The 21,338-nt window shown below is 44.1% G+C and overlaps 2 protein-coding genes across 7 annotated transcripts in view; one reads left to right on the forward strand and one right to left on the reverse strand.

Annotated features, from left to right (window-relative positions):
* Positions 1 to 7,083: 7,083 nt before the first annotated feature.
* Positions 7,084 to 11,369, reverse strand: UBIAD1 (UbiA prenyltransferase domain containing 1). Of its 2 annotated transcripts, none has more exons than XM_053451824.1 (3): positions 11,195 to 11,369; positions 9,435 to 10,044; positions 7,084 to 7,849 (listed from the first exon to the last, which is right to left on the reverse strand). In XM_053451824.1, the coding sequence occupies exons 2-3, from the start codon at positions 10,042 to 10,044 to the stop codon at positions 7,362 to 7,364; spliced, it is 1,098 nt and encodes a 365-aa protein (XP_053307799.1). In that variant the 5' UTR covers positions 11,195 to 11,369; the 3' UTR covers positions 7,084 to 7,361. The 2 variants fall into 2 exon arrangements, with proteins under 2 accessions (XP_053307799.1, XP_053307798.1); XM_053451823.1 differs by having other exon boundaries at positions 9,435 to 10,047.
* Positions 11,370 to 12,627: 1,258 nt separating this feature from the next.
* MTOR (mechanistic target of rapamycin kinase) overlaps positions 12,628 to 21,338 on the forward strand; it is a 50,036-nt gene continuing 41,325 nt past the window's right edge. For all 5 annotated transcript variants that reach the window (XM_053451810.1, XM_053451814.1, XM_053451811.1 and 2 more), the window contains exons 1-13: positions 12,628 to 12,701; positions 14,913 to 15,087; positions 15,947 to 16,055; positions 16,995 to 17,227; positions 17,392 to 17,592; positions 17,849 to 17,983; positions 18,306 to 18,581; positions 18,753 to 18,861; positions 18,949 to 19,135; positions 19,254 to 19,382; positions 20,195 to 20,439; positions 20,758 to 20,970; positions 21,074 to 21,279. In XM_053451810.1, the coding sequence (XP_053307785.1) occupies positions 14,953 to 15,087; positions 15,947 to 16,055; positions 16,995 to 17,227; positions 17,392 to 17,592; positions 17,849 to 17,983; positions 18,306 to 18,581; positions 18,753 to 18,861; positions 18,949 to 19,135; positions 19,254 to 19,382; positions 20,195 to 20,439; positions 20,758 to 20,970; positions 21,074 to 21,279 (2,178 nt within the window). In that variant the 5' untranslated portion in view covers positions 12,628 to 12,701; positions 14,913 to 14,952. The remainder of the gene's footprint in view (positions 12,702 to 14,912; positions 15,088 to 15,946; positions 16,056 to 16,994; positions 17,228 to 17,391; positions 17,593 to 17,848; positions 17,984 to 18,305; positions 18,582 to 18,752; positions 18,862 to 18,948; positions 19,136 to 19,253; positions 19,383 to 20,194; positions 20,440 to 20,757; positions 20,971 to 21,073; positions 21,280 to 21,338) is intronic.

Raw genomic sequence — 21,338 nt, forward strand, 5'->3', positions numbered from 1 at the left:
CGGAGCAAAATAACCAAGAAATGTTCCTCCCCGGCATCAGGATCCCCGACACGTGAAAAGATTCAGTAAAACAGCCTATTAGCTAAACCCGACGGAGGACTTAGGGCTTTATCCACTAACTAGTGAGTTTGTAGACAAGTTGTGGTTCATCCCAACTCTCCAACTTCACTACGCACTGGAAGTGCTGGCCCTGTACAATGTATAAGTAAAACGCATTGCTTTTCAGCCTATGGTATACCCCTTGTGATACTTCTCTGCCCACTGCCTGTCTCGTTCTACACTAGACTGGTGCATTCGGATTTGTATGAATTGCAATTTACCAAATTTTGGTAAATTCAGTGATCCTTAGGAAACCCCAAAAACTAAGACAGACCCCCCCCCTCCCCAAATTGGACGAAGATTGGGCCCGAAATTCAAGGGCCCACATTCACTCACACTCACACTCACACTGGATGGTAGGTAGGTAGGGAAACATTTGGAGAGCATGAGAGAGAGAGTGAACAAGAGTGTGAGACTGTGTCAGAGTGAGCGTGTGTCAGAGTGAGAGTGTGTCAGAGTGAGCGTGTGTCAGAGTGAGCGTGTGTCAGAGTGAGCGTGTGTCAGAGTGAGAGTGTGTCAGAGTGAGCGTGTGTCAGAGTGAGCGTGTGTCAGAGTGAGCGTGTGTCAGAGTGAGCGTGTGTCAGAGTGAGCGTGTGTCAGAGTGAGAGTGTGTCAGAGTGAATGACTGGGCAACACATTTGGTTCCCGAATTAAAAATGCCCCAGAATTTTCAGCCCGAACCGAATGGGCAGGGAATGTAATTCACTGCCCAAAAATGGATGGGCCAAAAACATACCCAAAAAATTATTCCGAATCGTTTTTGGGCCATTTACACCCCCTCTAACCCTGCCTCCCCCACCCAGCCCTGACCCAGCTCCACCCCATCCCAACTCCCATACTGGCGGCCTAGGAGCCAGCGTACTGGGCAGCGTCGGCAGGCGTGTTAATTCGATGGATATTAATAAGTGACAAATGAAATGCTTTACCTCATCTGAACTCTCACGCAAACAATTTAAAGAATTAACCCTTCGATGACCCTTCGGCCAATGGTATTTATGCTGCGTCCGCCCGTCACGGATCCCCAGCGGGTCTGTAGCCGCTTTGCCTGAAGACGTTTATAGTCAGAATCCGTAAACGTTACAGAACTTCTTAAAAAGTATCGACCTTCGGTCTCCGCGGCCGGTTTTATTCGTTGTAATTTACGCGCGTTTGAGGCGATGTATCATCTCCCCCCGGAGACTGACAGATCCGGGCGCAGTTTCTCTGCTGTGATTCATATTTACTTCTCACTCAGTTGATTGGAGACTGAAGCGAGTAACAAGAAGACCAAGCAGAGGTTTATTTAAAACCCTCTTCCATCTATGACACGCTATATATTCTTTTAGGAGAACCTAGACAAATATATAAGGCCGCACGCCTCTGAGGTCATCCATGCCTCAACATCTAAAACTGGAGGTTTAGATTGAACGTAAGGAAGTTTTACTTTACTGAGAGGGTGGTAGAAAAGTGGAACGGCCTCCCAGCAGAAGTGGTAGAGGGTAATACAGTAGGGTATTAAACATGCATGGGATAGACATACGGCTCCTGAATCTAAGACGAGACCAACGACTGATTAAGGTTTCAGTCTTTACAGCAGGAGAAACTGGCGACTAGACGGGGGCCGGAGGAACCCCAGGAGACCATGGACCTGAAAGTACTACAGCATTAACAGCCAATTAAAAAGGGAATGTGGTTGCCATGGCCACTGTCAGAAGCCCGTGTACCACCACCACCTGATTACGAAGGGAGAAGCTAAGACACATTGTCTTATTAACTCTACATTATAAAGGTCAAAGATGGCTGCCAGGGGTGTGGGGGACCCTGCCCAAAATGGCCCTTAGTGAGTTCTGATCTCTCCTTTATCCCGAGAAAGGCTGCCAGAGCCAATGGGTCGCAGGAACCAAAACAAAAGAAGAGGAATGACCTAATGGGGAGGAATAACCACTCAGATCTTTAGAGCAGGAAGACAGAGAGCTTTTAAAACATACACGTTACTTATATTAATACGGGGGGGGGTTGGAACGCTACCAGGGTTTATTATTGTATAAAACTAAAAAAATACACGATTTGGAGAAAGTGACAGATCTGGTTTTTGTGCTAAAAAGTTTTAAGGCGGGAAAAAAAAAATCCAATTAGCCGGACGCGCTCAATAAAAATACGGAGAATTCGGTCAGCGTTGAGAGCCACGGATCCCACGGATCTGCAGAAACGTTACTTTTTAAGATTTATCAGATTGAATAATAAAATTAATGAGCATGGTTCCGTGCGGCGATTACGGCCGGCTCTACAGGAGGCGATCTCTGTACGGATTTGATAAAAGGTGCCATCATTTAAATGCAGATTTTATCGCTCTGGAAATTCTATGAAATTTCCGTTTCTACCTTTTTTTTTCCCCGTAAATAATGTAAAGCGGCGTGTCGGAGACGGCTCGGAGAGATGCGTGATTAGCGAGGAGAATGAGAGGTCTCGAGCCGAGGCCACTTTGCTTTAACGCCGCAGAACGTTCCGCTAAGTGAGAAAACGAGTCGGTTGTATTGAAAATCGTTAATTATGTTACTTACGGGTCTCTTCGCCGTGGAGGTCGGTTCCATTAAACTCATCTGAAAGCGGCGAGAAGAATGAAAGAGAGGGATGTGAATGGAGGTTTCTGACGGTCAAGGCTTTATAATGTTGGTCTGAGCTGCTGAAACGCTCCACAAAGAAACTCCGTTTCCATTTAGAAAGGCAGTGGCATGCTTGGGCAGTAGGGGGCAGTGCGTTATGAGAACTCTGGGGGTCCCTGATGCAGCCCCTCACCCAAATGGTCTTATAAGGGGGCATACATATAATTAAATCAAACAGGCTTACTTGATGTCGAAACTGCAGCCCTGCAGCTGCCATCCTCCTCCGTGGTCTGGCGATTCTTGTCACTGATTGGCTGTTTGAAGCAGCCAGTCAGTGGCAGAAAAGTGCTCCCATTGAAATCAATAGGAATGCTTTTACTTGCGCAGGGGTCTGCACAGACCCCCACCTGCAGCATTCCCTGAGCCAGTGCTGGAGCCAAGTACAGGTGAGTATAGCTACGGGGGGGTTGGAAGGGACAAATGCATTTGGGGGGGATTCTGGGGGACAGCAGGAAAGTTTAAAGGGAACACACAGCTGTCATATACATTATAGTGCATATGATGGTTGGAGCGTCCCTTTAATGCAACAAAATGATCTTTAATCTCCCCACAACACACGGTTTAGTGAATAATCCCCCAAATCCGCATTACTCCAACATAGGATTCAAGTACGTTTGCTGTTGAGTTACATTCTCAGTTAGGTTGAAAGTTAGAACTCAGGGGATAAAACACTCCGTCTCGTCCGGACCCCAATTATTTCTTGGAATATGATTTTAGGTAGAGCGTACACGTTGCATGCGCGGGGACGCCAAGAGGAGAAGACAACTTCATTAATAATTTCATGACAGCAGCACATGTACTAAACCTACTAATTATATTCTCCGGCATTCCCAAAAGAGGGAAAATCATAAAACGTACGAGAAAAAAAAAAAAAAACTCCCACTAGACCATTTAGATGACAAAAATGCAAATTCTTATCCGGAAATTTTTATCCCAAATTGGCAATTTATGGTTTTAATTTGATTTTTGTGTTTAACACCACCACCCAAAATCACATTTTTGATGGAATAATGGGAAAATGTATAATAGTTGTATTTCTTTTTTATTAACATAAAAATACTTTGTCTTTCTAGATACAGCGTAGCATAAAGCAGGCTAGTTTAACCCCTTCAGAACCAGGGCTATTTTACACTACAGGATCAGGGCAATTTTTGCTATGACTAACTGTAAATGTCCACTTTTTATTTTGCGCACCCATAACAAATTATATTTTATTATACCAGAAAACTTAAAAAAGCGGGGGGAAATTAAATATCAAAAATGTGTATAAATTGTACACAGCTAGTGCAAATTGGGAAAATAATACAGAAAATATATCTTAACTTTCTCTGATTTGGAAAACCACCCTATATGGCTAGGATTTTCACTTATTTTAAGTTTTTTTTATTTTTTCCTTTTTAAATCGGTACCTAACCCTAAACCTATCTAAAAAAAAATCCCCAGTAGCCACCCCCCACATTAAAACCAATCTAAAGAAAAAATTAACCCCTTAGGACCCAGTAAAAATGTCAAAAGTGGTCATTTTTTTAAAAAAAAAAATAAAATAAACTTGAGACTTGGCACACAGGGAAACGGAGAGTTCTCTGTCTCTCTCCAACTTACGGTCCGAGTGAGAGGCAGAGAACAGAGACAAAGCATGGGTCATGGAGCGGTCCTAAACAATGGTGTCCCCGCAAACACAGCGACGCGGGAGTTATTTTACAGGTTCATCACCAGTCCTGTAGGGCCATTTTTTGGTGACCATACCTGGTACGTCATCAGTCGCAAAGGGGTCACATTATAGTAGCGAGGGTCACAGCAGGAACCTCTATGTACGTTATATTTATGTATTTGGCGTCAGCAGATTCCGCAGCGCAGTTACAATACGGGGAGTTATTAGAATGGAGAACTGGAACAGCAATGAGAGCTTTTCTTTTGTAGTTTAGGTCAATAAACGCGCAGTTTTTAAATTTATCTCTAAACAGTCGCTATTTATCCACACCTGGAATTTCTGTCATATTAAACCCCTTAGCTTCTGCAAAAAAATGGCCGTGCCTCTTTCTTAATGCATTCTGTATAATGAATGTATCTCTCTGCGGATGCCGCAGTTACTGAGGTTCAACAATATGGCTAATACCCAGAGGTGGTTTAGCTAATAAAAAAATTGGTATCATGAAACACTGATCATGCAAAACAGTAACGATAGGAGAAACTTTACTGGAGAGCTAATTAATCCTAATTGATTTCATGCAAAAACTTTAAATTATTCAGCCAACAGCAGCCACTGCAATTTTTTGAAATGACAGCACTGCCACCTGCTGGAATTATAGGAAACTGCAACTCTACACCCTCTGATCTTCTTAAAATGATGTGCCCTTCCAAAGAGGCATTAAAGGGGGGGTGAAATATTGTTCCCTTTAAGCATAAACCCCAGTGCTATACACACTAATACCCCCCCCAGCACTGTATACAGTAATAAACCCCCCAGCACTGTAACCAGTAATATAACCCCCCAGCGCTGTATACAGTAATAAACCCCCCAGCACTGTAACCAGTAATATAACCCCCCCAGTGCTGTATACAGTAATGTCAGTTGGTGACAAAAAACAGGTTTTATCTCATTTTGTTCCAATAAACTCCCTTTATCTGCACACCTGGAGCCGCCATTGCTGTCAGTCATGTGATATTTTGGGTGACTTTCCCGGCTCAAACACCACACTGAGCTGATGCTTTATGGCAATGATAATGAAGTCCGTTCCTCCATAGACTTTCATTAGTCAGAGTGACCGACTAGGTGATTAAGACAGAGCCATTCCATGGTTTCCCGCAGGCAGCATGACAAGAAGTTGGGGTGTTTGCCTAGCAGGGTGGGATCAGATAACAGAGCGAAAACTCATACAAACGGCTCATCGGCAGCTGCCTGAAAACATTACTCAAGAAAACAGTAGTGTTAAAAATTTATTTTTAATCTGATACTAGTGAAAAAAATGGTAGAAGACCCACTTTTACTAGAGTAAAATAAAAAAAAAATAAAAAACAGTTCAATGATAAGGTCACCTTCGGAAATGCATATTATAAAATATATTTATTATGTAAATCAATACTACAAAGCTTGATCCTTAAATAATAAAAGTTTTAAAGTACATTTTAATGTTAATAGCAACAAAAAAGGCAAAATGCGTTGACGCACGATGTATACATTAAATAAATATAACAGGGCGGAAAAAACAAACTAATAGTCAACGTATAAAAGGCCGAATGCCCACATACAATCCTTGAATCAAAATGTCTTCAAAGGGCCCCCCCTCCCAATTTCTTGTTACGTGCATTGATTCTTCAATAAAACATTCTGGAAAGAACCTAAAACTTCTTACATTGTATTTTTTAAGCAGCCTGTTCCTACATCTTTCCTGCTTTCTCTTTCGGTGTTTTGGTTTATGGACCGTCGGGTCTTCGGCGACTCTGTATCCAACGCAGCACTTTAAGGTTACAATGAGTATTTACTCAAGTTTTACGCGACTTTACTTGAATAAATACACAACGAACGTCTGCTACGTGTTACAGCCAGGGACAAGAGATAGCCGATGGCTTCCCTTTTCTATAACAATGTATGTAATCGGTTGACCGTCCTAATGATCTTTCGTGTATCGGAGGGGAATAGGAAGGAGTGCTAATGATAACCTAGACTTAAATCACATCACACAATGGCTTAAGGCAAGTTAAAGCTTGAACCAACACGTACCGAGCAGACATTCTTACCCGGTATCGACCTCAGAGGGCAGCTGAGAAGATACAACCAAGAGGTCCTCCAAGGTCTTATGTCAGGCACGTGGTGGTACTAACACTTGTGCTGGTTCTCTGTTGGTTGCTGCCCAAAGCAACAAGCAGCATGTGATAAACCGGGGGGTCAATGGGGTGTCTGAATATGTATAACACCCCATTAATTACTGCAAAATGTAACACGTGCGTCTACTATACACAATGCATGAAAAACTCTGATGGCATTTGGGTACAGAGGAGATATTTGTGCCGACAGGTATCCTTTTTACTGAAAAGAACGTCTTTTCGCAGAATCTTGTTGGCGTAGCCGCCGCTAGCGTCTCACACGCAGAGTTACGTATCGAAGCGTTCTACTTACATTTGAATTCACAGTGAAAACATTAAAAAACCCACCTTCTAACAGTGGTCTTAATTGCTCTGGAAAATCTTTATGAGCCGCTCCATGCCTGCCTCCTTTCAGTAAGACTTGAAAGTGGTCCAAATCAGGAAATTGAGATTAAATTTTTTCAAACAACCGCAGGGCTCTCATCGTGGCTGGGGGACTCGAAACCAGCAGACGCTACAAAACCAGTCACTGCGAGAAACGTCTCTCTGCCGCGATACGGTTTTATTCTACTACCAGGAGCTGCACTTTATTATCATCTCTGAGCTGTAACCAGGTTATTGATCAGACCGCTGCAGGAGGTGGATAGCCGGTGCGCTGGAGGTACGGGGTAGCCTTTAAGACACTAAAACGTGCAAGCTGTGGGTGGACGGGACACAGGCGCGGCTTCTCTCGGAAATGTAGGGCCTGCTGGATATAAAGTGACTGTTGAGCTTCGGTGCCAGAACTTCATTAAACAGAAAAACAAGAAGTGACTGTCATAACTTGGGAAGAGACCCAGCAGGTGACAGGACAATGCCAAAAACATAGAAGAGCCCGACCAGTAAGTTCAGCTTGGCAGTCCTCTGCGGCATTTTGCTGAAATTTTGGCTTCGGAACTGTCTCTCGAGGTTGAAGGCCATGGGGATGGTGAGAAGTGGCAACGCCATGCTGATCGTGTACCGTGTGGCCAGAATAGAGAAGATCAGATACGGGAGGAAAACAAGCAGGTTGTAGAGCATGTAGGAAAGGGTTGGACCGATTAAGATGGCCAGGGTGACTATTCCGGCCTGGCGGTCAGACTCCACGTCCCGGGTGTTGTTGCTGTGCAGGATAGCCTCGGTGCTGAGAGCTAGTGGGATAGCATACAGCAAGGGGGTGACCGTGAGATACCCCACCTGCACAGAGTGGGCAAACATGACAGCCAAGGGCCCAAATGTGATGAGAATGACAAGGTCTCCCAACGCCACATACTTAAACCCGATACCTGTAAAAGAAACAAGGTCATTACTCTGGACCGGCCAATTCACCAGCTGTCAATCTCAGCACTACGCAATCACGCAACGCGGCAGCCGTCGAGTGCAACTCAACTACACTTCGACAGCAACGCATTGTGTGTGTGATTGCATGATTTCAAGTTCCATCAGTTCTGTTACAGGGACAGGTTGGAGTCACGGGCAGCCTCATCAAATCATGCTCATCAAGCTACGTTAATAAACATTTTTTCAACGTGAGAAATATATAAGGGAGAGCCTGCTCATGCGCTGCACTATAACACCCCACCTACAGTCACATTTTTGCTGCGCTTGAAGTAGCAATTAGTGTAAGGAAAACACTCTCATCCAAATCAACGAGTGCTTTCTGAGCAAGTGCATGGGCGTCTAATCAGAGCTCTCGTATGCCTCGGCAGCTGCGGCAGACTGGCAGAGAGTATACCCCGCAAGCTGTCGGGGAAAAGGCAGACGCGCAGGTGTAGGGAGCTCTACATAACCCCCCCCCATGCATTTGCAAATGCATTAATACTTTCGATGCTTTTTAATAAACTGACCTGAGGCTTCTGTCCTTCGGCTTCTTTGATCGCAAGTAATATTTTTTTTCTATTGTGTAAGAGGGTGATGCGCAGCTACCAGCGGTGATTTAAGCAGCTCTATAGCCTGAAGCTATGGAGATTGTAACGCAGATCGTACATTTTAATGAAACCATTTATTCAGAAACAGACCGTGTGCACATACTTAAGCCTTCCTGATAACGCAAACCGTCAGATCTAAACGCACAGGTGGACCAAGCTAATTAAAGAGCCAGCAAACCCTTCAGGGTCTCTTGAGACACACGGATGATAATCGGTTTTTGGATGCTGCTAGCCAGACGCTCAGCGCTTAGTACTGTATATCTCAGCAGTGTCTATGCAGTCAGCGTGTAAGTTATAAGGGCATCTAGCGCAAAAAAGAGCAGAGTTTCTAGAGCTGCCAGACTGGAAACCCCTTGTAAGGAGTGAAGCCATTTAACATCAAAAAAGAAAAGAAAAAAAAAAATTATATATACACACACACACACACACACTGGTGTTTATGAATGAAAAGTAATTCCTGGGCAGTCAGGTAGATGTGGCATCCACCTTGCTATGCTCTAAAATGAGCACCACCGGTCTCTTCCGGTAAGGTAGGCAGACACTCCTGCCCTGGCCCCCGCCTACAGCCCCTCCCTAACAAAGGTTTCCCTGTTCGGACACCTGAAACGTCCAGGGTATGAAAAAGTATAGCTGGTGAAAACAAATCACCAGCAGACGGAACCTCCTTCCACTTTTCATTTTATAGCAGAAGGGTTCAAACTTCAGTCCAGTCCTGAACCGCCCAACACTTAACTCCAGAGCAAGATCTGTTCATCCAAGCATCGCCAACATTTCATTTTGCTTAATAGCTTTGGTATTTCATATATACTTACTTTTTTATTCCACTTCAGGCACTTTTTTCCCCATTTTATACTAAACCCCCTAAATTTTACAACTTCTACAATGCTCCTCACCTCTACATATTTTCAAACACTCATTTATCCATCTTTCACTTAAATCCTACCTCCAGTGTAGAGAAAGGAACTGGACAGACCGCCGAAATAGATAAGAGCCAAGTGCTCTAACTTCAGCCTTGACAGAAAATAGATGCAGGCCGCACACACACAGCCCAGGGTGTAGAGAAAAACCCCAAACCGCACCACATCCTGAGGTTCCAAGATCCGGTCTACTAGAGTCCTGTCATCGCTCTTCTTGTGGTCAATCCCTTTGGAGAAATCATAGTAAGTGTTCACCAGGTTTCCAGCTCCATGCACAGACAGCACAGCCACGGCACAAGCCAAGAGAAGCAGGAAGTCCAGCGCACCTTCTGATCGGTACGCAAGAGCACTGCCCAATGCCACGGGGGTAAGAGAGGCACTAAAGCTCCAAGGTCGGAGCGCAAGGACATAGGTGGCACATTTCTGTTTCCAACTTACTGCCACCGGAATTGACCTGTCCATGGATGGTTGCCCCGGGCCATTAGAGAATGCATGGGCTCCCCCAGGGAGTTGTGACCCTGACACCTCACTGCTGCTTTCAGTACTGATACTTATTTTATTTGAATCATCATCTGGCTTCATGTTTGATTTTTTAATACCGGTCAAGGTGCCGCTGCGAAAATAGGTGTTTGGCATCTGCTGGAATGGTTATTTCAGCAACTGAAAAATACAAGACAATAAACAATAAGTAACAGAACGCACAATAATACTTTTTCAGTTTTTTTATTTATTTTTTTGATTACTATGCTTTCAGGTTACTGTCTATAACTGCTTAACCAGAACATATTAAACAGGCAGCGCATCTTAAGAGGCTAACATGATTTGGGAATCATTTTACATCATTGCTTCTGTGGACTAGAGGTCAGATGAATGAGATATCCAGGTATAAAGAGAATTTTGTAAATTAGATCATAGCTTCTTCGGGCTTCTATTGAGAAGTATCCGTTTCAGCTGATAAAGACTGGAGTCCGGACACAAGATATCTCCTCTGTATTTTTTCACATCACCCGTTCTTAATTTGTGACCGGGATTATTTTAGCAGACATGGCGAAGGGGGCTGTTTCTGTTTTTTTTATACAGAGAATGATGGAATAAGCAGCAATGCATTAAAGTATTGTTTCACAAAAAGGGCAGCTGCAGCAGACCCTCTGTGACAGCTAAAACTTTAAGCTTTCAAATGAACCTCCAAGGTGAGAATTAGGCACAATACTGAGTAAATAGGTTTATTAATGGCATTTTCCTTATTATTTGCTTGCACAGGGGGTTGGTAAATGTAAGCAGCCAGGTTTCCATAGCATTAGGAATGTTACTGCTGTAACCCTATGGCTTTAGCTTCCACAAGCATCCCTTTGTCTCTTGCACTCTGCTGCACACGTGGCAGGATCGCTTCCCTCACACAGGAGAGCATCATGGAAGGTACCCTGCAGTCCCCCTACTCTTCACAACTACCCTCAGCCACATATGAGACACATAATCCCTGTGCCTCTGCTGCTGTGCGCCCCCAACTCCCATCACACTCATCCAATAGCACTGCCCTGCCCGGGGTAACAGGGACTATAGTCTAATAGTTAAAAGACCCCATGTGCCCCTTCTTGGGGGAGGTTAAAGCACCCAGGATCCTCTTTGAATAAAGCTTTCCTGACATATGTCGCTGTGCGCACCTACAGCAGTAATATATACATTTATTGTAACTGCCCCGTTACCTGATACACCCGTCTATATTTTAACTCAAATGCCCCCCTCCTCTCATGATATCACCCCCATATAACCATGCCAGGTCACTAACCTCTTATATAGCCTTATCTTCCAACACAGAACCTGGGCGCCGCCATCTTAACTGTGGCACTACTAGGACTTCCGCCCGGAAACACTGTATTCCTACGCCGTGGTGATCCGCCTTGAAAAAAAGAATCCATCCGCACTTTTTTAACAGTATAATCATTTACCAGTAATTAAAAGTGAAATAGTCCTACAACCTGGGCAGAAAGGCTCAAGCTCTTTGCTTTTTTATTCATATTATATATATATATATATATACACACATATTATATGTATGCCCTTTTGTATTATTTTTTTTGTCCTGACATTGATTTAAATGGCGACATTAAAGCTGCTGTTCCATATAAACTATAATTCTTCGATCAAGTAAAGTTGTCGGGAACAATTTATTGTCATGTGACACAAAAGCAGGTGCTGATAGGTTGTTGAAACGTTAATGTAAAAACCTCCTGCTCTTGTTTTGAATGAGTAAACATTTGATTGGCTCTACGTAATATTTTGTTAACCTGTCATAGGTCAGCTTCATCCGCCCAATCCGCCGCTCCAGACGAGGTGGTGGCATTGGTGGGGGGGTCTGCTGATGTTGCATGTGAGGCTAGACCCAAATGCAGAAAAACTGAACGTGGAAGGAGGGGAAGTGGGCGGGGAGTAGGGCGTGCCTCAACACTGCTCCCGCTACCCGGTTAAGCGGGCGAGACCCAGAGAGTTCCTGTGTATGCTGGCCGCACACTGTGTGAGAATGAAAGCATAAAGTGCTCACCTCCCACAGTGCCTTTTACCCAAATTTACTAAGGAAACGGGTATAGCTGCATCGGTCCGAGACATTGTTAAGGCTTTACTAAAAAGGTGATACCTTTGCCATTTTTATAAAGAGAAATTCTGTTGCTGGTTATGGAGTAATAGGCGGAAATATCCTGCCGGTTGCCATAGCGAATGCTCCACATTCAGAAACAATCTTTGGAAATCTGCATGGGAAATGCTCTAAATCCAGAGCCGATATGGATACACTACAACAAACAAAACCCCAATGTGCCTCTTATTCACTTGTCCCTAGGTCCAGGACGGTGTTTCATAAAGAACCCCCCCAAGAGCATTTACCCCTCTCACCCCGCCTAGTAACATGGACCCGAGGTCCATTAGGAGCATGTGCTTCCCTCCAATTTTCACATGCAGAGCAAAAGCCTCTCAAGCAGACCTAAGTATTACCATATATAGTAAAACGCAAAAGAAGGATTTATTAAGAAAAATTGTCTCATCATCATGGCAACCAAAGCAATGGTCCAATCAGCAGGGACATACAATTTGCTGTACTGCTGACTGCTTCCCAAACTTTGCCCCCCTATCCTTCCATATTCCCACAACTCGGAACTCTTGTTCCGGAACCCTTGCTAAGGGACCACTGTTTCTCACTCATGAGCACGCTACGTCAGCGGAAGTGACGCGCTGTGGGCGAGAAGCAGTGGGCCTAGCCGTTCGGCATGATGGCTGTAAGGTGACCGGGACTAGCGGTGACGGTAAGACAGCTGGTCCATTGCAATTACCGATTCCTCTTATCTAGCAACCGGTTCACTGGCTTTACAGCGTCTCCTGGAAACAGTGCCCAGGCTGTCCGTCACTGACAAGTTCCCGGGCTGTGGTGGCGCTGTCTGAGAGGGTCCGCCCTGCTGGCTGTGCACCCCGAAAATAAACCGCATGCCACACACACCCCGGGCCCCTCTCGCTGCTTATGACCTGGTGCTTGTGCACCCCTAAAATTCAACACTATGACACACGTGCCTAGACCCCCCTCACTTCCTGCCCCAGTGTCTGGCAGCCCCCGAAATGAAACTGCATCACACTCCCCTGCCCCCCTCCCCGCTTCATGCCCCAGCGCAGCCCTAACAATAAACAGTATGACACCACCAGGCTCCTTCATTACGTCATGCCCTGGTACACCCCAAAGAATAAACAGCATGGCTGACACCCCAGCCCCCCTCACTTCTCCATGCCCTGGAACCTGTGCACCCCCAAGGGCCGAACTCTACTAGCTCTTCCGTAAAGGCTTAGCAGCCCTGTATAATTAAATTAATGAGGTAATTTGGCATAAAATCATCATATAATGCAAATAATTTTACTGTAATTTACTCTGCTAACCCCAAAAAAATGTTTCAAGAAGGGAAGGATACGGCGTACAGTTATGTCTCATTGGAAAAGTAAAAAATATATATATATATATTTTATTTATTTTTTTACGTGACTGCTTCTAGCCCATCACATACATTGTTTCTAAATGTATTTCTTTGACACGATCGCAAGTTATATTTTCCTGTCTCCTTCATGTTTCCTGCCTTTATTGAGCCTGGAAGAGGAAGCAGCATTTCTTTGCCCTCGTTACCTGCATGTTGCGTGTAATCCGTACATTGCGTGTAATCCGTACGTTGCGTGTAATCCGTACATTGCGTGCAATCTGTATGTTGCGTGTACCCTGGACGCTGCAGAATGTGGGGTTTGGGAATGCGGCACATCTTTATTTTTCACTTTAATATGAAAATTTTAGTAGCCGAAAAGCAGTATTCTTCAAAGAAGCAGGGAAATTATAGGGTCGTTATTTCGATGGAAATGTGATCTATAAGAGGCTTGCACGATACGTGTTTCAGTAATGGGCCACAGGAATATAAGGCCTAAAAAATGGCAAACAGGTACAAACTGTCAGTTGTCAGTTGTGGTCCACATCATCAGTAGTCTGTCCTCTCAAGGTCCTCATTAATATACCAGGGGCCAAGGGCTCCTTCAATATAAACGCAGACACCGGTATTTTCTGTAGAACCCTGTGAATGCATCAGGAATCAGGAATTCTCCAGTTTTTTAAACCCGAGCTGCGCAGCCTTAATCCCTGGGCACAAGTAGTTTCATTCATTGAGGTTCCTGTGCTGGAGCTGGGATATCCACAGATTGTGGCCCTCAGTGTCTGGCGTTGTGCTCCCCTTGTTTAAACCCTGCTTTTTTGCAATTTTGGCTCATCATTATGAAGTTTGGAACTTGTGTGTTGAAGAGGATTTTAGTAGCTGGGGTGTATATATATATATATATATATATATATATAACAATATGGATAAATAACTTAAGAAGTCACCAAGCCATTCCTTAACCTGCCATAGTAGACAGTCGTCATGATATTTGGGTTTGCATGCAATGTTCTTTATGGCAGATCTAATGAAAATCTTTCCTCTCATAGACGCTCATTAGTCACGGGAACCCTCTGGGTGATTAAGACCAGGGTATACGTCTGTTTGCCATGCAGCAGTACGATAGTGACTTTGTACGTTTGCCTGGTAGATTGGGTTTAAATGCCAGAAATGACACACATGCGTATGTGCTCTATTATATGGAAATATACGTATTGATATAGAAAACAACAATGTTACAATTTAAGCAATTTCTTTACAAAACTTTGCCGGACTCGGCTCTGAATGTGCCCTTTGGAGTCACCTGTAGCCCATGGTCTTCCAGTCAGTCCACTTTGGTCTTTAAAAGTTATTAAGGACTAGGATTCCTGGATAGATGGCTCCTGCTTCTGATTGTCGCTAACTTCTGTAAGATTCTAATTCAGTTTATAGAATGATCCTTAATTTGAAATCCACTTTTAGAAGTTACACCCGCAGTTTGATTAAGAGATTGTGTTTAAATACAGATACTATATTTTCAGACATTGACATATTTGCACTTTGTTTTTTTTGACCCTTCAGGGACCCGTGCGGTCACCTCTTCAAACTGCGGCTGTCACCCATGATCCCAGCCAGCATGTCTGGTATAATGACGATGCTCCAGCAGTTTGCCAACGGCCTGCGCAGTCGAAATGAAGAAACGCGCACCAAGGCGGCCAAAGACCTGCAACATTATGTCACCACAGAGCTACGGGAGGTGAGCGGCGCGAAGGGTGCAGCGGGGGAAATCATCTGGTATTGACATAAGATGGAATCGTTACAGTAATGAGAAAAACACTCCAACTGTCTCAGTCTATGAAATATTCAGAAGTTGGGTGGGAAGTCATTTTACTCCAAGCCTGCATTCCAGTGAAATCAGACAGTTTACACTCGCACATCCTTCCTCACGCTCAATAAATTAACTCCTTGCAAGTCTGTACTTTCCTGTGCCCAGTATTCAATGGGCTTTATTCTCAAAGGCCAGAGAGGACATTAGAGCGGGCACACTGGGCCAGACCACAAGACTCGACTCATCCCGCCATGTAAGGGGCGTCTGTATGGGCTAGTGGGAGAACCAAAACACTAAAGAGAATGGGGAGTTTGGACGTGGGCTTGGCAGCGGTTCTTTCATCCTTGAGAAGTTGAGCTGAGGTTTTAGGTGCGCAGGCACTGGATAGACTGGACAAAATTCCTTGGAGAAAACCCCACTATTTACACATTGCGACTCACCAAAGATTTCCTTGGGCTACCTTTTCTTTCTTTGAGCGAAGTTAGATATATGATATTAGCCAGACTCGGCATAGTCTGGCTAATAAGATAAAATGAGTCACCTTTTCAAGTTACTGTTCAACTTGAAATCTATTAGCCTGTGTATAAATGATAATACTATACGTATACACACACACACATATATATATATATATATATATATATATATATATATATATATATATATATATATATATATATATATATATATATATATATGCAGGGAGTGCATGCAGCTCAAAGTGTGATTCAGTAACCTTTTATGAAAATCTCTTTAACCAGAAATGATGCTCTTTATTTATTTGTAGGTGAGCCAAGAGGAAGCCACTCAGTTCTACGATGAACTCAATCACTTTATTTTTGAGTTTGTTTCCAGCTCGGATGTGAGTGAGCGGAAAGGAGGGATTCTTGCTATAGGTACGTGATACGCCGCCATCGAAATATTAACTTTTACTTACAGGGAGATTCTCTGCTGCTACACGCCACGGCTGATACAATGTACTTCAATATATAACTTTTTTACTGCATAGAATACTTCTCTTTTGTGCCTCTTCTACACTTTGTATTTCTTCTATGCATGTATCAGAGTTCCTTCACATAAATTCATATATATAATTTTTCTATTATGATACATTTGTTGCAAGACCAGCTTTGGCAAATTAAAAACTTGCAACATAACATAAGAGTAAAGTGTCTTTATGAGTGAGGCATTGATACAAATGAAGATTGAGGATGGGTCCATTACTGTGAATGCCTATGATACTTCAGGCCGATGGACGCTCCGCTCTATCCACTGTTCAGCTATACGTAGTATACATACCTACCTACATACTATAATATAAGCTATGAAAGGAGCTCTTGCCTCACTACTAATTTCCCGTGGTATGTTGTGTTTTGTGTCTCTGCCATTAATCATCCTCATCTAGACAGGGATGCAAAAAGTAACTGTGATGTTGAATATTGTAACAAATATAATAGGCAATATATGTAATGAATGAAGAAACATAGAAACATAGAAAGTGACAGCAGATAAGAGCCAGAAGGCCCATCCAGTCTGCCCAACCTCTGAGTACTCTCCTTTAGTACTTGCCCTTATCCTATATCTAGCTTGGCATTATGCCTATCCCATGCTTGCTTAAATGACTTTACTGTATTAACATCTACCACTTCCACTGGGAAGCTATTCCATGCGTCCACTACCCTTTCCGTAAAGTAATATTTTCTGATGTTACCATTAAACCTTTGCCCCTCTAGTTTATGCTAGTAAAGCCCAGGGAATTTAAACTGCCACTGTGCATTAAGCAGTATTATCCCATATCTGTGTGTCTCCTAACGCATGCCTTTTGCCTGCCACAGTGAGCCTGATGGGGGTCGAGGGAGGAAACGCCACCCGAATAAGCAGGTTTGCCAACTACTTGCGCAACCTGCTCCCTTCCAGCGACACAGCTGTGATGGAGATGGCCTCCAAAGCTATGGGCCGCCTTGCTATGGCAGGAGACACCTTTACAGCAGAATATGTGGAATTTGAGGTTAAAAGAGCCCTGGAGTGGTTGGGACCCGAAAGGAACGAAGGGCGACGTCATGCTGCGGTGAGAACCATTCAACGGTTCTTGACAAGTACTTCTGAAGAAACTTATGGAGTCCTCTAATGTATATCTGTATAGTAAAGAGAGGTCTTCTGAGCCCAGGTAATGGTGCGCTCTGCTCATTGAGAACCATAAACTGACGCCTTTTTGTCTTTCTTACTGTCCAGGTTCTGGTGCTGCGAGAATTGGCCGTTAGCGCCCCTACGTTCTTCTTCCAGCAGGTCCAGCCGTTCTTCGATAACATTTTCTACGCTGTGTGGGACCCAAAACAAGCAATTCGCGAGGGGGCTGTGGCAGCCCTGAGAGCCTGTTTGATTTTGACTACACAGCGTGAACCTAAAGAGCTGCAGAAACCCTTGTGGTATAGGGTAAGAATACCCCGTCTCTCTGTGTTAATATATGCCGTAGTCCTTTACACACATAGAGAGAATATTCTCGGGAATTCCACAATAATGTAGCGGTAATATATTTGGAATTTCGATAAATTAGCTGGGGGATGGAGGACTTATGGGTAACATTACACAGAACTATGCAACAGAAAGAATTGTAACAGTAATGGCTAAGTGCTAAAATATTGGCAGTGGGAATACGCCGCGGGTTCATCTTTTTTTCATGTGAATACAGCAAACATTTGAGGAAGCTGAGAGGGGCTTCGATGAGACTTTGGCAAAGGAAAAGGGTATGAATCGAGATGATCGGATCCACGGAGCTCTCCTAATCATCAATGAGCTTGTGAGGATAAGCAGCATGGAAGGAGAGGTAAGCCCCAGAGTTTACAGTTGTCGGCTTCAACTCCCAGAACCTTCAGTCATCCTTTAGCTGATGTTTTAGCAGATGACGTGCATGAAAAGCAGGTATTATCCAGCATGGAAGTACTTGCGACCATCACAAAACAAGATGAATAACCTTTTTTGTAGCAAGATTTTTATAATTGTCAGAAGAGGTGATAGTTGTGATTATGGTAAATATATTCTATTCATTCATTTTTAGCATAATGACAATAGCCTTGGAACCACTGGCATTTACTCTTTTCGCCTGTTCTTTTTAGCTTTGTTGATGGTCTGTGTTCTGTTGCTTTTAGCGTCTGAGAGAGGAGATGGAAGAGATCACGCAGCAGCAGCTGGTGCACGATAAGCACTGCAAAGACCTCATGACATACGGGCTGAAACCGCGCCACATCACCCCCTTTGCCAGCTTCCAGTCTGTACAGCCTCAGCCTTCCAACGCCTTGCTAAGTCTCCTAGGGTACACCGGACAGCAAGGAATTCTGGGCTACGGAGCAGCCCCCATGCCAGACAAATCTACCTTGGTGGAGAGTCGGACCTGCCGAGATCTAATAGAGGAGAAATTTGACCAGGTATTTCATTCAGGCCCCTTCTGTGGAAGGGTTCATATCAATGTAACGTGTAGCCTCATCCTATCACCCCTCGAGTTACGTACATTTGAGCAGCTTGCCTTTAATCTGCCTCCTTTCATTCTTTTACATTCTCATTTTGAGCAATTTATCTTGCTTCCTCTGCCTTCACAGATCTGCCGTTGGGTTTTAAAATGCAGAACCAGCAAAAATCCCTTAATCCAGATGACCACCCTGCATGTCCTCCCGCGCCTGGCAGCATTCAGACCGTCTTCTTTCACAGGTAAGGGTTCTCTAAGGTTAGGTAAATGGAAACTTTCTTTGTTATACTCCGATCATGTTTAATTCTGCTTTCATTTGCCTTCCTTAGCGGATCAGTATCTCCCAGACACGATGAATCACTTGTTGAGTTCTGTGCGGAAGGAGAAAGAGCGTACCGTGGCATTCCAAGCTCTGGGGCTCATCTCTGTGGCTGTCAGGTCTGAGATTCGCCCCTATTTGCCGAAAATCCTTGAACACGTGAAAGCCGCTCTTCCTCCCAAAGACTTTGCTCACAAGTGAGTGCGGGCTTTCTAAAGCTGATTAAGGGACTTAGAAAAACTAAGCAGTTCTATTTGACTAGGGAAGGGAGCGATTATCATTTAAATGCAATCTTTTCTGCTTATTGCTATACAGGAGACAGAAGTCTATACAAGTCGATGCCACTGTGTTTACCTGCATCAGCATGTTGGCACGATCTATGGGTGCATCCATACAGCAAGATGTCAAAGAGCTGCTGGAACCCATGCTGTCCGTAGGCCTGAGGTGAGCGATCACACCAATGTGTTTTGGCTTTATTACTATTATTAAATGATCCGCTATATAATACATAGTAACATAGTAACATAGTTCATAAGGTTGAAAAAAGACCAAAGTCCATCAAGTTCAACCTATATACATATTGTGTCCCTACCGTGTTGATCCAGAGGAAGGCAAAAAACCCTTATGAAGCAGATGCCAATTGCCCCATACCAGGGGGAAAATTCCTTCCCGACTCCAAATATGGCAATCAGGATAAATCCCTGGATCAACGTTCTGTCCCTATTAATCTACTATCCATAACTTGTAATATTATTGCTTTCAAGAAACACGTCCAGGCTCCTTTTAAACTCTTTTATTGAGTTCACCATAACCACTTCCTCCGGCAGAGAGTTCCATAGTCTCACCGCTCTTACTGTAAAGAACCCCCGTCTCTGCTGGTGTAGAAACCTTCTTTCCTCCAGCCGTAGAGGATGTCCCCTTGTTATAGATACAGTCCTGGGTATAAATAGGTCCTGGGAGTGAACTCTGAACTGCCCCCTTATATATTTATACATAGTTATTAAGTCCCCCCTAAGCCGTCTTTTTTCCAAACTAAATAACCCTAATTCTGATAATCTTTCTGGGTACTGTAGTCCTTCCATTCCCTTTATTACTCTGGTTGCCCGTCTTTGAACCCTCTCCAGCTCCACTATAGTATGAAGCCCTACTATCAGACTTTAATGTTTTAAAGCAGTGATAGATACACATTAATGTACAGTGTCACAGCGGTGACTGGGGGCAAGGTTTATCTTTAAATGACCGTTGTCTCTCCCCAGCCCTGCATTGACAGCTGTACTGTATGACTTGAGCCGTCATATCCCCCAGCTGAAGAAAGATATCCAGGATGGGTTGCTGAAGATGCTGTCTCTCGTTCTTATGCACAAACCTCTGAGGCACCCCGGGATGCCTAAGGGTCTCGCACAACAACTGTCCTCGCCAAGCCTCACCAATATTCCCGAATCCAGCGATGTTGGCAGCATTACACTTGCTCTCCGCACTTTAGGCACCTTTGAATTTGAAGGTAAATCACACAAAGCAGTTCTTTGGTAGGCTGCTCTGGCTAGGTAATATGGTAACTCTTTGAAGATCGTGGAAGAAGAACATTGCCAAAGTTTTTTGGCTAATACACATGGTCAGCCTGCTGAATTTCTGGCCACGAGCTGTAGTCAGCTGTTGGCTGGCAGGGGTTTTGATTGAATAACACATATATCTGTATTTAACACCCAGCTCTTAACTAACTATCAGGACTCTTCAGGACTTAGGTAGCCTTTCAACCTGTTATTGTTATAGATCACAGGGCCTGCTATGACCCTGACATTTTTTTTTATCTTGCCTTCAGGTCACTCGTTGACTCAGTTTGTGCGTCACTGCGCTGACCACTTTCTGAACAGCGAACACAAGGAGATTCGGATGGAAGCCGCTCGCACCTGCTCACGGTTACTGACTCCCTCCATTCAGCTTCTTAGTGGTCATGGGCACGTAAGCCAGACCGCCGTTCAGGTTGTGGCGGATGTTCTTGGTAAACTGCTGGTTGTCGGGATAACAGACCCAGGTAAAGTGCTACTCACGTAATATACAATAGTATGGCCATCTTGAAATATGATGTATATGTGACGTATGCTTCGTGTATGATCATGCATTAATTAACCCCACAGACCCTGATATCCGATATAGCGTATTAGCATCATTAGATGAACGCTTTGATACCCATCTGGCGCAGGCAGAGAACTTGCAAGCTCTCTTTGTGGCCTTGAACGATGAGGTTTTTGAGATAAGGGAGCTGGCCATATGCACCATCGGACGTCTCAGTAGCATGAACCCTGCCTTTGTCATGCCTTTCCTACGCAAGATGCTCATCCAGGTGAGTGCTTTTTATAGGAATCTCTATCCTTTATCCGTTGAAGGTTTTATATCTTTTTA

Source organism: Spea bombifrons, chromosome 12 (genome assembly GCF_027358695.1).
Source record: "Spea bombifrons isolate aSpeBom1 chromosome 12, aSpeBom1.2.pri, whole genome shotgun sequence".
Classification (NCBI taxonomy): domain Eukaryota; kingdom Metazoa; phylum Chordata; class Amphibia; order Anura; family Pelobatidae; genus Spea; species Spea bombifrons.